The sequence below is a fragment of the Drosophila montana genome, unplaced genomic scaffold, assembly GCF_035044405.1.
Source record: "Drosophila montana isolate Dmon_TW-CO22-7 unplaced genomic scaffold, ASM3504440v1 contig_3469_1, whole genome shotgun sequence".
Classification (NCBI taxonomy): Eukaryota; Metazoa; Arthropoda; class Insecta; order Diptera; family Drosophilidae; genus Drosophila; species Drosophila montana.
The window spans coordinates 305,785-322,871 of NW_026998350.1; the positions used below are offsets into that span (position 1 = coordinate 305,785).

Below are 17,087 nucleotides of genomic sequence, written 5' to 3' on the forward strand. Positions count from 1 at the left end.
TGTGAATTAACAGCCAGCGTTAGCGATGACTGCAGCATTTCAATTAATGCTGAATTCGTGTCAAATGTATATTTACAATAAAAAACGCACACAGATACATTTGATTGTTTTCTATGTCTCTTGTCGAGCTGCAATACTGTTTGCCGTTTATCGACATTTCACATTGTGTTTACTTAACCTAAATGCGCTGCCACCCACCCGCACGCCCACACGACCACACGCCCACTCGTCGTTGTAGCTTATGTAAGTCTGGGTGCGGAAATGGGCTACATACATATATGTATGTATACGACATACACATATGTGCACACACACACACGTATACACACATAAGTATCCAGAAAGAGAGAGAGAGAGGGAGAGCGCGCGCGAGGGGCCGCCCTTTGCTCCAATAAGCAGAGCTTTTTTAAGTATACGCCTACACCCCATTGAGCCACTAAGTATATAGAGGAAGACAATTGACGCAAAAGCTCGTTTACAAAATACTTTACGAAATTGTAAAGTACTTGTCATTGAAATGCCACAAAATAGCTAAATCACTTTAAAATTACAGCTGTTTCCGGCTAGCGGGCTCAGAAAATGGCCACATTTAGCCAGATGGTCAGCACTGAGCGCTACTTGTACACGCACACACACACACACATGCATTTCAGCGATCTACATACATCAAGGAGATCAATGAGAGCGCTGAGAGTAAGCGTCGTGAGAGTAAAACAAGCAACTGCTATCCCGCTCTGTCACACATGGCATATGGCTCTCCAACTCTCCTGCTCTCCGAGAGCGTGAGTCAGTTATGGAACCGAACAAAAACGATGAAAAGAGAGTGTACTTATTATGAATGATATGTCCTATATAGATATACATATAAGTTCTATGGTTAGAGGTATTGCTCTATGGGTCTTGCGATATTGCAGGGATCAAGTTAACGATTTTAGGGCAAGAAAAATATTTCTAAAATATAAATTTATATCAACAGAGCGCCACGAACCTGCAGCCAGGTCAGCACCTCTTTGATACGATTTCGTTAAAGTGGATTGGAATAGAGCTGGGTCTTCAGAAAGCGTTAATTAAACCTACAAATGGAATAGATAGTTTAATAAACTTAATGTTTATGTATAAACAATACGAACCCCAAAGGCCATGCCAGAAGACCGACGCGTGTATATGAAGAAAAGTTTGGCACGACTTTCGCATATTTTAGTATACTTTGATTATCTCACAGATTTTTATGATCGAACTTGATATAGTATTCAAATTGGGCTAGCTCATCCTAGAATTTGGTAAGGGACAAGCCGAATTTTCGATAGATGAGCTCTCGAGTAGATAGATCTCCGCTTGTTAAACGAATCCTGCGGGTACAATCATATTATTGCTCTAGAAGTCTAAAAGTATCCATTTTGGACATCTAAAAGATTTCCTCAGTTCCTTCGGCCTGCAGAGTTTGCCAAGGAAAGAAATGCATATTTGATCAAATATAGGTAATATGTACAAGAGATTGCCGAACACGATTTACCAATTTCTCGATATGCTGCTCGTTGCTTTTGGTTCAACTCGGATTTCCTTGCAGAAACCCAATATAAACTAATCAGGAACTGGAGCTAATGGATAGCTTAGGCAGAGCAGCTTCGGGATGTGCTTCCTGATCCGAGCTCTGAAACCTTTTGACCTACAACAGATCCTCAAGCAGTAAATTCTTTGCTTCGGCTTCCTGAACCTAGTCTTGTCCACGGCAACATCCAAATACTGTTGCTCCATCTCAGGCACATGGATATTATACACATAAAAAAACCTTTAGTATGCTCCATTATTGCCGGACACATTTTCAATGGATGTGACACTTTTAGCATATAGGATACGGTCTTCTCTGCGACCTCTAAAATATATATATTAGAGTCAAATTGACCGATCCACAAATTTAGAGATCTCAAAATTACCAACAACTCAATTGATAAGCCCTCATACTCTCTATATAATTACATAGATCAGAGATTAATCAAAATCTCGTCTATTTGGGCTTTACTCAATGGACCAAGATAAAAAAAAATAATATGAAAATTATAATTAAGATCGAGATTGTGAAGAGAAACGCGGCATATGTAAAATTTTGCCATTTATACATATATTTTATATTTTTCCACTTAATGCATAATGTTGCTTATATCGATTGTAATGAATTATAACATATATATATATATCTATATATATACATGTATACACACATATATATACATGTCTATATATATATAATATATATATATATACATAATTATTTTTGCTGTTGTTTGAACGCATGTACATAAGAATCGGAAATCGTTTTAATAATAATTGTTAACGCCCTTTTTTTTTTAACTGCAATTTGTTTAAAATTAGTTGTTCATGTTTTTCTTGTTGTTGTTGTTGTTGTTCCAGCTGCATAATTCAATTAGTCTATAAATGAGTGTGTGTGTGTGTGTGCCCCGCCTTGGCCTATTATTGTACACAAATTGCCCTCTCTTCAATTCAAAATACAATTAATTTATGTGCATATATGTTTATATAAACTAAAGTTCTTTGTTGTTGCGCTCTGCTTCTTCTCATTCTTGTTGTTGTTGCTGCAGTTAACATTTAATTAACTTTAAAATAGTCTAAAATTAAAATCGTTTAAACTGCAAACGCAAAAACATATATATACATATATTCCGTTCTCTGATCTTTTAAAAATTCAATACGCATATAACAAGGCATGGATTTCAGTGTGTGTGTGTGTGTGATATATATAAATATATGTGTATAAAAACATATATAAATATAAACATATTTAAGTGAGGAGCGTGTTGCAACAGTTTAAAATTATGCATTAAACAAAAGCTTAGATTTGAAAAAATTAAACGTTATCGAAAAAAAAAACAAAACATTCGTGTATGCTTTAATCTTCAATTATGTTGACTTGAATTGGCTTTACAATATATATATATATATATATTTCTGCTCTTGTATTATTTATATATATAAATACACACAAATCTGAGTAGTGAATAGTAATTACATGAATATATATATGCATATCTTCATATATATATATATCTTTATATATATATATCAATTTATATGTGCTCGTTGTTGCTGCTATGTCTTTTTTATATTTATATTTTCTTTTTAATTTTATTATTATTTTTATTGTTGCTGTTCTTTGTCAATAGCAACAACAACTACATATTTACATCGCATTTGTTAGTTTTTGTGTATTTTCGAGTACATTTTGCAATTTTTTTTCTCTTTTTTTTCCGTTTCTTTTCATTTGATTTACTTTCTCCTGGGGGCTGCGGGGGCTGAGGAGGAGGAGGAGGGGGGCATAAAACCACAGGTAAATACATGAATTTTTCATTTATAATTATAATACAACTGAATTAAAAATTTTTTGTTTAACATTTGCGGGCATTTAAAATGTTGCTCATTTCGATTATTATATATATATATATCTCAACACAATAATTACTACTTAAATACAGTTCGAATTTATCATATATATCGTATTTAACAGCAGCTCCTTCTCCTCGGTTCGGCCAGTTGCCTGGCTGCGCGACGACTGGCTTTTGTTTTGTTTCTTTTTTTTTTGTTTTTTGTTTTTTTTTTGGTTTTTTTTTTTGCTTTTTTATAATTTTTTTTTGCGGTTTTCGTTTTTTTTTTTTTGGTTTTTTTGTTTTCTGTTTTTTGTTGCTCTGCGTTTTTGTAATTTCATTGTTTCATATTTTGCTTAAAACGATTTACTAAAAACTAAACACATCTCGTTAGTATATATATATATATAATTGATTTTATGGTCGCAGCGGCGGCTACGGCTACGGCTACTGTTGCTCCTCTCTCCTCCTACTGCTGCTGCTGCTGCTGCTGCTGCTCCTCTTCTTACTGCTGCTGTTGCTGCTGCTGCTGTCTACGTTTCAATAGGGCACAAATGTCCTGGCTGAAGCGTCGGAGGACCGTTGCGTTTACTCAGTTAATGTTGACCACCTCCTGGCTATCGGCTCCATCGACGGCCATGTTCAGCTGCTGGGTAACATTCGACTTGGCCAAACAGGAGCGGGCGACCGATTCGAAGAGCCTGCAAAATACGTGCGCGAGAACGTTTTTGAAACGAGATCAATCAACAATTTGCTCAACTCTCATCACAACTTACTAAATGTACAGATTGATATAGATATGCATATTTAAATACTGAATTGTTAATATATTTTTGATTGGCAAACGTTACAAATCAATGTCATAAATAAAATTGTTTACGAATTGTTTTACACAGAATACGTAGGGGGGGGGGGGGGGGGGTGTGTGTGTTGCACATGCAAAATATATACACATAGTTCGATAATCATTTAAAAAACTTAGTTAACTCTTGCTCTATTATTAGGCTGCACACTGAATGCTGTTCAAAGGCTCAAATCGATTAAATACAATCAGACATTCACCAAAATATCTGAAAGCAAAACGAACGATGAAATCATAAATAACCACGCATTCACGTGTTTCAAGGCAACTGTGCGTGCAGGTGTGTGTGCGTGTGCAGGTGTGTGCGTGCAGGTGTGCGTGTGCAGGTGTGTGTGTGCTACATACTACGACTGGACGGTATATGGAGATATATAGAAAATGCCACAAGTGCACGGTTATACGTGATATATATATATATATATATATATATATATGCATCAGGGCTGCAAACCCAAAAGAAAATGAATCCCGCAAGGCAACGTCCTTGATCCCACTCCCAACAAGCAGCTCGGCTTTAGCAGTGGACAGGTGGGATGATGTCCTTATAGGACCTGCACTGCTCGGCTGACCAGGTCCCAGTAGTTCCCACAGAACACCTGGCTAGCTTCGCAACATGGGCCTTAGACTGAAAGCATCAGCATCAATGGGAGAGAGTCCTGTCCAGCGTCAGTTTGGCTTCAGCAGACATGTCTCAATGGTTCGAATCGAACATGGAGACATGGATGCTTTCTGCTCAATCTCAGCTCAACAAAATAAGAGTTGCAGAAAGCAAGATTCTTAGAAGAATATGGAATGCTCCTGGGTAAATGCGAAGGAGACCTAAGAGTTCCCATGGCAGGAGACCTCATCCGACAACATGCCAAACGACGATACTTTGAACGCCTTCGCTTCCAGCGCAACCCGCTGCTAGCCAAGGCGTCTTGCTCCATCTGGAGCAACAAGAATTAGGTGCCCCATTTCTGAAGTTTGTATCACTGAAAGAGAAGACTTAAACGGCGCCATCCACATGATCAACCCGACAGGATGCTCTACGACAAGTCATTGATATAATCAGCAAAATTAAAAACTTTTCCTTGCACACCTTAGACTAATTAGCAGTAAGTCTCGGACCAACTACTTGCCTGAGGATTAGATTCGTAAACCTGGTTCGAGCCCAGGTTAAGGGTCTGAGCTTTGCTTCGGTTTAAGGTACGGCTGCATTTTTGGGATTTTTCGAACCCGGTTTGCAGCCTTGATGGACATGATATATATCCATACATATATATACACATTTATAGATAATTATATATGGGCCCACTTACTTGGTTATCTCGGGTGCACAATGCACGAAATCGTGTTCCCAGAACTTGTAAATGGGATTCTTGATCAGCTCAATGAATGTGATCAGCAGGCCCCATGGATGCGGACGATTAACAATCAAGCGCTCGAGCAGGACGCGTGTGATCTGCTCCTGTATGGCCTCCGAATTGGCCTCGGCGAACAGATGCAGCACCGCACAGCTGAAATAGTGTGTATGGCTGTTCGGATAGCGCAGCTGATTGGCAATGGCATTGAGGAACAGATAACGTCCCTCGGTATCCAGATCGACAGCCAAATTCTGGAAGATGTCCATGTGAGCGCTGTGCGCAATGTTCGACGTGTTGGGCACAAAGTTCTTGTTTCTGGAGAGAAAACAGAGAATCAGTAAATTGTCTGGGAATTCGACTGGATTATTTTACCTGATCAAGGCGATGGCCTGGGTGCCCACATACATGACCAGGGCGTTCATGAGCGTCATGTTGTAGCGCGTGCCCGGCTCCGAGGTCACCTGCAGATGGCCGCGCAGCTCCGACAGGAATGTGACGGGCGCACGGGCCTTCAAGTACGAGTCGAGGTCCTTTTTAAAATTGGGCGGCTGTATGTTCATGATATAGCTGCTGCACACCTTGGGCGCATTGCTGCTGTCCGATAACATGTCCACCTTTAGATTGGGCGTAAACGGATCGGGCAGCCGCATATTGCGCGGAAACGCCGACAATATAATGTTGCGCATCTGAACGCAATTCGGCGGTATTGTGTCGCAGAAACCGAAATGATAATCGCACAGAAATTCGGGGAAATCGTGCAGGAGCACGAGCAGCACACGGAGTGTGCCCTTGTATAGGAGGCCGACGGGTTTGCCCAGTTCGGTGTTGCGCAAGAACGGGGCGAGATATTTGAAGAGATCCTGCAAGAGCTGGGCGTAGAGGGGCCAGCCTTTCTGGCCGGGTATCTGGACCAGAATGCGGCCAAGGAAGACGCGATGTGAGATTAGCTCCAGCCAGGCAAAACAGAAACCGGGCGCCACGCTCGGATTGAGCAGATGATATGTGTAGGCAAAGGCCGACACGATGCTGTGCATGAGGGACTCGAGTGTACTGTCCGCGGAGCACAGCTCCATGAAGAGCATCATGAAGAAGCGATGGTAGCCGACCTGCTGGAATCCAACGCCGCGTATCTCATGATCCTTGAGCAGTGTGCCCAGCACAATGCCCAGCACCTTGTTGAGCAGATTGATCTTGGTCGTCGGATTGCCCGCCTCGCCCGAATGACGCACCAGCATGGCAATCAGATGCACAAACGCATCGATCCATTGGAATATCTTGTTCTTGGCCTGGTTAATGGGCAAACTCGGATCGGCGAACATCCGATAGACGACATCCGTGCAGATTTGCGTCGCCTGACGAAAGAAGCGCGTTATCAAATCGTCCGTCTTCAAAATGCCGTATGTGTTCATCTTCTGAACAAAGGCGCCAAAATTGCGGGCATCGCGTGTCGTCAACTGATTTTGTTGTGTGTAGAGCGCGACCCAATCCTTGAGCAGGAACTCGGTCTTCTCCTGCAGGCCAGGCGGATCATCCGTGTCGCATGACTGTGAAGCGAATCAAAAAATAGCTGATTAAAAAAAAAAACAACTACTCAACTTGGATTAGCCCGAACTTACCCGGACATGATGCATGCCGGAGTGTATGTAATGGGATGCGCCGGCCAGATAGCGTTCGCCCGGATTGAAGGAGCCGTAGTCGCTGGTATTCAGATTGCCCGACCAGAGCGTCTCGATGGCATTGACAATGCACTCGGGATAGCGATGACGCTGCTGGGTAAGCCGGCCGAGCAGCTCGACGGTGGCCATAAACTCATTGTCGGACACAATGTTAATGGCACGATCCTCCATAATGAGGCGCTCGAGGAGCGCAATGCCAAACGAGACGGCCACATAATTGTTGCCATTGTCCATGCAGTCGCGCAGCATGCCATCGAACTGATTGAGATTGACGAAATGCGATGTGATTAGGGCGCGAGCCGCTTCCACATTGTAGCGCACCTCTTCGCGTATATCGAAGAAGCATTTGGTCACCGCCCGCTCGGTGTTGGGTGCACCGAAGCTGTTGTGCAGCAGGCTGAGTATGCGCAAGTGTATGTCCCGGTAGAGTTTCATTTGTTCCATGTGATCCTGCACGTTGATCAGGCCCTCCGTTAGGCCCTCGACGGCACGGGTCAGCAGATTGAAGGCCGACTCCTGATCGCGCAGGCGACGCGTGGCCATCAATGCGTTCAGCAGCATGTGCATCTTGCTGGCCTGCAGCTGCAGGGTGGGCACATTGATGGCCGTGTTCATGAATGCCTCCATTTTGCTGGCCACCTCCGCGTAGACCATGCTGCTCTCATCGTTGGCAAACACATTCGGCGGCTGTATATCCTGCGGCTTGGGCACAAACAAAGCAATATCCCGGTCGCTCATCTGCTGGAAGCCGGGAATGCTGCGCGCAAACTCTGAATAGACGGCGTACAGTGTGGGCGGCGCTGGGCCCACCTTGAGACGCACTGGCTCCGGCAGACGCTCCTGCTGATAGCTCAAAATTTGTGCATCGACAAATCGACTGCCCTCTTCGCGTGCAATTTTCCGCGTCTCAAAGTCCGTCGACAAACGTCGATCGATCTCGAGCGCCGATTTCTCAGCGGACGTCTTCTGTATGAACGCACAGACGAGCTCCACATTCTCGTTGGCCAGCTGCATGGAGGCGGCCTGCATATCGGCCATGCTCTGCACACCCGTCAGCGCGGCCATGAAGGCCTTGTGCAGATTCTGGCTAATGGCCCGGGCGATCTCATCCTTGCCCGTGATCATGGCCATGCCGGCGGCCAGATTGCGCACCATCTGATGGGCGGCGGTGCGCATACGATTCTCGTCCGCATCCAAGGCGAAATCTTTGCGTATTATCTGTTCAGTTGTGGCGCATGCAATGCGTATGCTACGATCCACAACCGGCTGCAGCCAGTCGGTAATTGTGCGCTCGATCGCATTCACCACAATATGCTTGATGCCCGGATTGGCGTGCAGGAAGGGTATATTCGGTGGCAGCACCAGCTGCTGGGCAATCAACTGGAAATTGTTCACATTCACCTCGACATAGGAATAACGCGGCTCCGGCGGCGGCAGCACAACCTGGCTGGGATCTGTCGGCAAATTGGGTGACGAAACGGAACCGGTTGCATTCGAGTTGTTGTTGTTGTTCATCAGCATCGCCTGCGGATCGACTTCAGTCGACGGCGGCTGCGGCGCTTGTTGCTGCTGCGCCTGTTGTTGCTGCTGCTGCTGCTGCGCCTGTTGTTGTTGTTGTTGCTGCTGCTGCGCCTGTTGCTGCTGCTGCTGCTGCTGTTGATGTTGTTGTTGCTGCTGCTGAGGCGGTGCCTCGACCACCTTGGGCTTTGGCTGCGACATTTGCTGTTCGATGAGCAGCGCCCGGGTTGGATCCTTCAGGTAAATAACGGGTTTGAGCTTCTCCAGTTCCAGATTGAGCGTCTTGCACAGCACTTCGATTTCGAACTTAAGGTTTAGCTTGAGATCCGGTTCCTGATGCAGCTCACCGAGCACATACATAATGCCCATGGTCCAGGGATTGGGAGATTTGAAAATGCGCGATTTAGCGGATGATTCCAATATTTTGGCCACAAATGGCACCACAAACAACAGCTCCTGCTGACCCTTGTGATAGGCCTCGGCCAGCAGCGACTTCAGGTCCAGATCCAGCTGTAAAATAGGTCGATTCCGACCCAGCGTCATCATGCCCAGCCAATGGCCGAGATTCTTGAGCAGACTGCGATCCGAGAAATTGATGACACCCTTGTCGGAGCGCAGCAGTACCTTAATGTTGCGCAACGTCTCCTTGGTCACATAACGATTGATCTCCACATTCTTGAGCGCATCCAGAAAATTGTAGTAGAGCGTGTGAAAGTTGAACTCCATCGAGGCGCGCTTCAGCACAAGATATTGCGCCAGCCAGGGCCAATACTCTTTGGTCATGATCTCTTTGATTTCCTCGCATTTTTGCGGTATATTCAACTGGCTGAGATTGTTGAATATGAACGCCGTCTTGTCCTGCACCGGCTCCGGCGGCACCGTCACCTTCTCCTCCTGCTTGGCCACGAGCAGCGTATCAATGTTGGTCGCATTTGCAATCGATTTCATGCGCGTGGCATGCGACACCACAACGGGCTGCTTCTGTACATTCTGGGCAGCTGTCATATTGCCTGCAAAAAGATTCGAGATTAAGTTTAGAATAAAATTCTTTGACAAGCCGAAACAAAGCGTTGGCAAGCGCCTCGGAAAGGCAGAATAAATGCATGTTGTCGGACTTAAGATTCCCCCTTGGTTAAAGTCGGGCGTCATCTTTAACCTCAGCTGGGTTTAGCATCGAGTTGACATGCAAAGCCAGAGAGAGAGCCAAGCTCAATGAGGCTAGCTTAGGCTACCAGCCCACCCCGTGGTTTGATCGAATTGTGCCAGCTTTGTTCACAATATGGAATGGGTCATAGGGGGACATCATGGCTAACTTACCGGGCATTGAATTGGCACGGTACAGCGGCTCCGTGGCGCCCTGGGCAATGGCCGAGGATGGTATGGTATTGCTTAGGCCGATCAGTTTCTGCGGCGGCGGCTCCTGGCCATGCATACCGAACTCCACATACTGGATCAGATGCTGCGGAAAATCAGTGAAATGCGGTATGGAGCGTATGTGCTCGCAGTATTTGTTGTAGGTGTGCAGCCGTGTCTTGAAGCGATCGAGTGCCGTCACGCCAAAGTAGTAGAGCTTGGAGCCTTCGGGCTTGCGCAGTGCATCGAGGACGCAGCGCAGCGATAGGCCGAGTGCCACGAATGTGGGCACCAGATTGCGATCAATGATGCCGCCAAAGAGCTGAGCGGTTATTTGCAGCTCCTTTTCCGGATAGTGGGAGAAGAAGCGATACTCCTCGAACAGGTTGCGCAGCATGCAAAGGAAGACCTCCTGTTCGCGCCGATGGCTGGACTCCTTGAAGCGTTGCAGTATATCGAGCACCTCGTCAATGGAGAGCGTCGGATTCGGCTGATGATTGTAGATGCGCTGAAAGTATGAGTTCGCCTCATCCTCGACCTCCTTGGAAACGGGCATCTGCAGATCGGCCATGACCGGATTATTGGGATTCGGCGGCGTTGGCGTTGGCTGCGGTCCCGCTGGCAGCATACGGCCCAGATTGCCCACATTTGGCGGCGGCGGCGCTGGGATTTGTATTGGAATGGGCGGATAGGGGTTGGCGCCGGGATTCATGAGGCGCGACGGAGATGCTGGAGTAGAAACCAAGTTATCTGTTGCCGTTCATAAAGATGGGTATATAAATAGAATACACAAACAACAAAAGCAACGAGCCGCAGCCCATTGCAGATGACGTTTCCCTTTTGTATACTTACTCAGCATGTTGCCAAAGTTGAAGGCTCCATTGGGACCGCCCAGATTGAGGCCCGCCAGATTGTTGGACATGTTGGTCAGCGGATCCATGCCGCCGCCGCCCGGTCCAAACATTTGCTGTGCATTCAGATTGCCCGAGAAGGGTTGCTGGGGCTGCGGCGGTGGTGGCACCGAGCCGGGCACAATGCCGCCGCCTGGCAAATCCATGCCGCGATGTCCTCGCAAAATACTTGGCGGCGGCGGCACCAGGCCCTGCGGACCGCCAGCCTGTTGTTGTTGTTGCTGCTGCTGCTGCTGTTGTTGTTGTTGTTGCTGTTGTTGTTGCTGTTGTTGCTGCTGCTGTGCGACGCGCGCCTTGCTAGCCATGATGGCCACATTGCTGGCCATTTGCATAATCATTTCGGCCGTCTCCGGCTGTATGCAAGTATTGATGCAAGCTTGGAGGCAGTTGATCATTGTGGTCACGGTTTCGGGCAGCAGTTGCGCCTGCTTGGGCGGCAGCTGATCCTCGGGCAGCTTGGAGTTGGTCACCTGCGGACAGCGGCGCTGCAGCACTTTGATCATCGCCTGTATAAAGATCTCGCCATGATCGCGTATCTTATCGCTCAGCCATTTCTCCAGCTTCAAGTACTCGCGGCGCGAGGCCAGGCAGGCCAAGTCGATGATAAACAGATGCGAGCGAGCATTCAACAGCGAGGAGAGCGCCTTTAGATCCTGTGCCACATCGAGAATGCGCGACAATTTGCCCTGATCGAATTCGTTGCCGCGTAAATACCATTCGGACATGGCGTTCATGATGCTCGGCCGCAGCTGGAAATTGGTTGAGCTCCAGGCGCTGGCCAATATCACATTCGAATTGGGATGATTGCCCAGAAACGTGGGTATTAGCTGATTAAACAGATCCTGGCGCAATGGTGTCAACGGCGGATTTATGTGCAGCAATGCCAGAAACAGGACGTCGGGACAATTTTGTGCCGGAAATTTGAATAGCTCGTGCACCTGACTAAAGTAGCCCTTGTCCGCAATGGAGAGCAGCACCTCGACCAGATGCAGCGATTTCCATGCAGCTATCTCCTTGTTCTCGGCATCGGGCGGCGTTTTCAGCACATCCAACGCCGGCTGACTGAACACGTAGTCGGCAAAGGAGAACAGATCCGGATTCTTCAACATGGTCGTTATCAGCGACAATTGACCCTCGGTGTTGGCCCAATGGCGGTAAATGCATTCCGGTTGCGGAAACAGATTCGATTGCGTGGCCAATCTTAAAATGGTCAGCAACAGATCCAAGCCGATGCGATCCTTCAGCACAAACTCGGGATGATCGAGCTCTGTAATATGTTAAGAAATTTTGAAAATATATATATATATCACTTATGTGTACTAATGGTCCGATACTAAGAACTGGTGTACAAAACAAATATGTATTTCAATTTCATTAAAAATTTCATTAAGCCAGGACAAAAACAACTAATAATAATTTCAAACAATTACATATGACGCAAAGATCAAATAACTAAGGATAGCAGAAAACTATCAACTATCAAATGGGAACAGGCGCCAAGCAAACCAAACTTAGCGTATGCGACAATTGGAATGAGAGGGAATTTATCATAAAACGAGTTGAAGGTGAAGGTCGAACGTATCGAAGTTAAGTGAGTGAGTTCTCCACATAAAAGCAGGGAATTTATACACTTTATAAATGTATGTAAAAGCCAGTTCATATGCCAGTCTTTTATATACATTCGACAACTCATATCCCAGTCTTTTTTATTACATTTGCTTAAAAAAACGATATCCCTTTAATCCATTTTAAACAATTATATATGACTGAAAGAACAATTAACTAAGGATAGCAGAAAACTATCAACTCAAATGGGAGACAGGCGCCACAAAAAAGTTAAAATGTGTGAGCTCAAGACTTGGGGTATTCGATAATTGCTAGAAAAATCTATGGGCGGAAATTGATTTGAGATGGAATGAGAGGGATTTTAACATAGCTTGGAAATTCTTTTAAGCCATTTTAAATGAATAGTTGGCGATAGTTGATCTTTGGTACGACCTCCTATACTAGAGTATGCCTCATGCATCTGGTCACAGACAGAATTGAATCTGCAGAAACAATTCTTGTTGTTTGCTCTTAGTGGTTTAAATTGGGTTCCTCGTGTGCGGTTTCCAACGTACTCTATCAGACTTCGTATAATTAATCTTCATTCCTTAATTAATCGCAGAACCATGCTTGGTGTAATATTTATTCATCAGCTCACTACGGGTGAAATTGACTCTTGACTAGCCTATTAAATTTCTTTATCCGCACTAGACTAACACTTATTTATACACCTTTTCAACTAACTATGCCTTGCATGAAACGTTCCGGGTTCTATGTGATGACTACAACAAGCATTATAGAGTATTCTGCTCGGACTCCTCTCTTCCTCTATTCTAAACTACTTAGTAAGTAGATAAGTCTTAGCATATATATTCTGTACATTGCATCGGGATTTGGGTGATATTTTTCTAGCACTTACCCATGCAGACCTCCTTCCAGTTGAGCTGTGGCACCAGCTCCTTGAGCGCCTGTACGAACACATCCGGCTTCCATGTTTGTGTTGCGTCTGTTGTATCCTTTTTGTCCTTCTTCTCGGTGGCGGCGCTGCTGGTTTCGCTGCTGCCATCGTTGTTGTTGTTGCTGCTAGAATTCTGTTGTGCGGTTTGTGAAGCATTGGAGCTGCTGCTGCCAGCAGCCTGTTGTCCCTGTCCGGGCCAGAAATTTGCCGGTGTCGGTAGATTTACATTGCAATCGAGCAGCGACGAGTGCCGGCGGCACATGAGTCCAACAATTTTGGCAACATCTTTGGGCTGGAGTTCTCGGGAGCCGCCAGCGCCGCAACACAAATGATTTTTGCAATCTTCAACGCTCGATGTAAATTCATAACCGATTTCAAGGATTAAATTAATCCAAGATGTGTCCATAATATTATTTTTGCCCTGCAAATGTGAGTAGATTGTAAGATTGCAAGAGGCGGGACATAAATGGGGAGGAGAGCTGTGCACGCACCTGATTTGTAAATATTATCTCGCATAAATGGTCATAGATATCCTCAATGCCAACTTCATTCAGATTATCTGCATTTGAGCTGCTCCAGCTGCTGGTGTTCGTCGTGTTCGTGTTCGTCGTTTCCTCTTCTGCATCAGTTGGTTCCTTCGATTTGGCTGCCGTCGCCGTCGTCGTCGTCGTTGGGCTACGGTACAAAAGCGGGGCTAGAACCAATGGCACCGCCTCACGCGGAAACTCCTCGCGCAGCTTATTCAAGAACTGTGCCTCCAGCTGCGGGCTCACGTACTCGTTCAGGCAGCACAGCAAATACTGCAACAGATCAAAGGAGATCTCGTGCAGACCACTTTCAGCTGCAGTTGCGGCAGCTGAATTTTGGCCCAAATATGAATCGAGCAAATCCGGCAGCGAGCCGCGCAGATTCTCACGTGCGCTCTGCCGTAGTTCCGGATAGGAGCTGTGGGTCACCGCTAGCGCAAAGATGCACTCGCAAAGTTTGTTAATACCAGTTAGCTTGGCCACCTGTCCAACGAGCTCGGCAAGTGCTAACGGCTTCAGACTCTGTGGAAAGGAATTAGATTAGTTATTGATGCTGTGGTGTTTGGATTTGTTTGGACGCACCTTATGCTTGGCAAAATGCTGGTCGAAGGCGATGCATATGTTGGTCACAAACGAGGAGCACTGCAGTTGCCGCTGCAGGTGCGCGCCCAGGAGCTTCGCCTGCAGCTGCGCGGTGACGTTCGGTGCCGGATCGTTCAAGTTAAGTACCGTGAACAGATATCGCAGACAGCTACGATCCGCTTCGAGGCCGTATTCTTGGATAAACTGCAAACGAGGTCACAATGGACAACAAAAAGAAATGGAAAGAGAGAGCGAGAGCGAGAGAGGGGGAGAGAGAGAGAGAGCAGAAGTTGAAGGCGATTAATACAGAGTCGCTCAGACGATTACCTGAGCATGTTGCCGTGCCCGGGCAGCAGAAGTTAGAGATCGATAACACATGAGCAATTCATCAAAAGCGGTCACACAATTAACTGAATAATAATTGATGCAACTATTTATAATTATCTTCTTTTTCTTCGATTTTCATTGCACACTTTGAAATTTTGACAAGTCACAAAGAGAAATGTGAAGCGTAGCTAGCTCCACAACGATCACTAAATATCTGAATAAAAACCCCCAAAAAACTACAACTAAAACCGAAAAGCCTTATTTTTTTAATGCTCTCATCACACACTGCAAAAACAAAAACTCAAATGTGAAACTCAATCGAGTATACGCAGAAGCGAGACAACAACAGCTGTGGCCGCGCAGCTGCTCCACAACAAAATGCAAAACGACAAAAAAAAAAAAAAAAAAAAAATTACATACAGAGTACTCCTCGCTCAACTTGGGAATTTTAGGCCTACACGCACTCACACACACACACACACCGCAAGGGGTGAGCATGAAGGCAAGAGGGCTATATGTATGCTCATGTATTGGTGTTGGTGGTCAAATGAAAATTTTATATGCGCATTTAATAAGAAAGCAATATCGCGAAAATATGCAACTCCTTACCGATATCCAAAATTATTGCACAATTATTTGCAAAATATTGCGCACACAATATAAAATGTCAAATGTAGACAGTAAAGTCCGTACACTGAACTTCAAGGGCTGGCGGCAGCGCAGCTGGCAGAAAACTTTGTACGCTCTTTTAAAGTTTTTTTTTTTTGCACAATTTCACTAGAGATATTACACTAGGTGGCACGCAACAGCGGCGTGCAATGCTTATTGTTTGTAATTAGGCTAGTTTTATACATTCTAAATAACTAGCAACTTAACAAGAAAGGCAATTTTTTACAAGAAACTCGCGCAAGGCAGAGAAATTTTCTGCTTTTACACAAACTGTAATGGCGTCGGCGAAAATGCATGTGCGAGCGAAATGGCAATATAGCCGCTGTGCTATTAAGTTGGCAGCACTGTGTGTGTTGGCTTATGCCGATATGTGCAAAATTTGCCAACACTCATTGTATTTCATTGCTATTGGAATTGCTGAAATTCTGTTGTTGTTGTTGTTATTATTATTATTATTATTATTTGGTTATGTATTTTAAAAACAAGGTTAAATGTGAAACATACCTGCTTTATTTGCTCGCTGCTCTCATTAAAATTTCGCTTGTTCACGTGTTTGACCAAATTACGAATCTGCGTTAGCGGCGTCTTCAATTGGTTCTCTACGTTCATAATTCTACGAATCAAATTTATTGGTTCTGTGTTCGGTGAGCTTTTTCTTTTCTTTTCGTTTCTTTTTTATTATTATTGTTTTTTTTTTTGTTACTCTACGTTTCGCTGTTTCTAACGACTGGTGCTTCTGGTGGGTGGTGTTGGTGTTGATAACGCCGAAATTTGTCGGAAATACTTTTCATACGTATATATGTACCTTCATATACGTATTTACCAATACGTTCAAATTGTCTTGGTATTGGTATTGGTGCTTGACGTATTTGTTGCTTCTTCTTCAGACGTAAACGTAAATTGTGATGCGTTTTTTCGCTTTTAATATTGCGGCGCAGATATCAATATATTTAGTATATCACGTTCTTTTTTCTTTTTCGTATAAATGTTTTCCTATTTCATGGCACTTGGCTGAGGCCCCCCTTCGTAGGGGCCAGCAGCAGCTCTACATTGCTCGCATCTATTTTGACAATTTAGACAACAACAAAATTGCACAAGTCATCGGAGAGCTGTTGCTGCTGTTTGGTTAACTTTTATTCCGTCCAAATTTTGCCAGCACACACGTAATGGAAATGAATGAATCGCACGTACGTACACACACGCACACACATGCACTGGGCACAAAGAAATTTACTTTGATTCGTTCACGCAGCTCGTTTTACCCACGGTTTTGTCGCTAGAAAAATCACTGAAAATTTCCTGTGTACTGCCCAAGTTGGTTAATTAACGTCCAAATTTAAATTGTTTTTTTTTTACGCTTAATTTGGATTAATTTAATCGCTATTCGATCGCTTTCATTTTGTTCGTGTCTGTTCCACAATTAGAGATGGACAGGA

General features: G+C 44.9%; 1 protein-coding gene across 5 annotated transcripts; it reads right to left on the minus strand.

The window, feature by feature from the left end:
* Positions 1-3,650: 3,650 nt before the first annotated feature.
* Positions 3,651-17,054, minus strand: Not1 (CCR4-NOT transcription complex subunit 1). 5 transcript variants are annotated; one of them, XM_064691890.1, is made up of 10 exons: positions 16,156-17,053; positions 14,656-14,859; positions 14,038-14,595; positions 13,508-13,967; positions 10,985-12,310; positions 10,097-10,882; positions 7,202-9,789; positions 5,958-7,129; positions 5,541-5,900; positions 3,651-4,078 (listed from the first exon to the last, which is right to left on the minus strand). In XM_064691890.1, the coding sequence occupies exons 1-10, from the start codon at positions 16,258-16,260 to the stop codon at positions 3,970-3,972; spliced, it is 7,668 nt and encodes a 2,555-aa protein (XP_064547960.1). In that variant the 5' UTR covers positions 16,261-17,053; the 3' UTR covers positions 3,651-3,969. The 5 variants fall into 5 exon arrangements, with proteins under 5 accessions (XP_064547960.1, XP_064547961.1, XP_064547964.1 ...); XM_064691891.1 differs by having other exon boundaries at positions 10,097-10,861; positions 16,156-17,052; XM_064691894.1 differs by lacking the exon at positions 16,156-17,053 and adding an exon at positions 14,983-15,151.
* Positions 17,055-17,087: the final 33 nt, after the last annotated feature.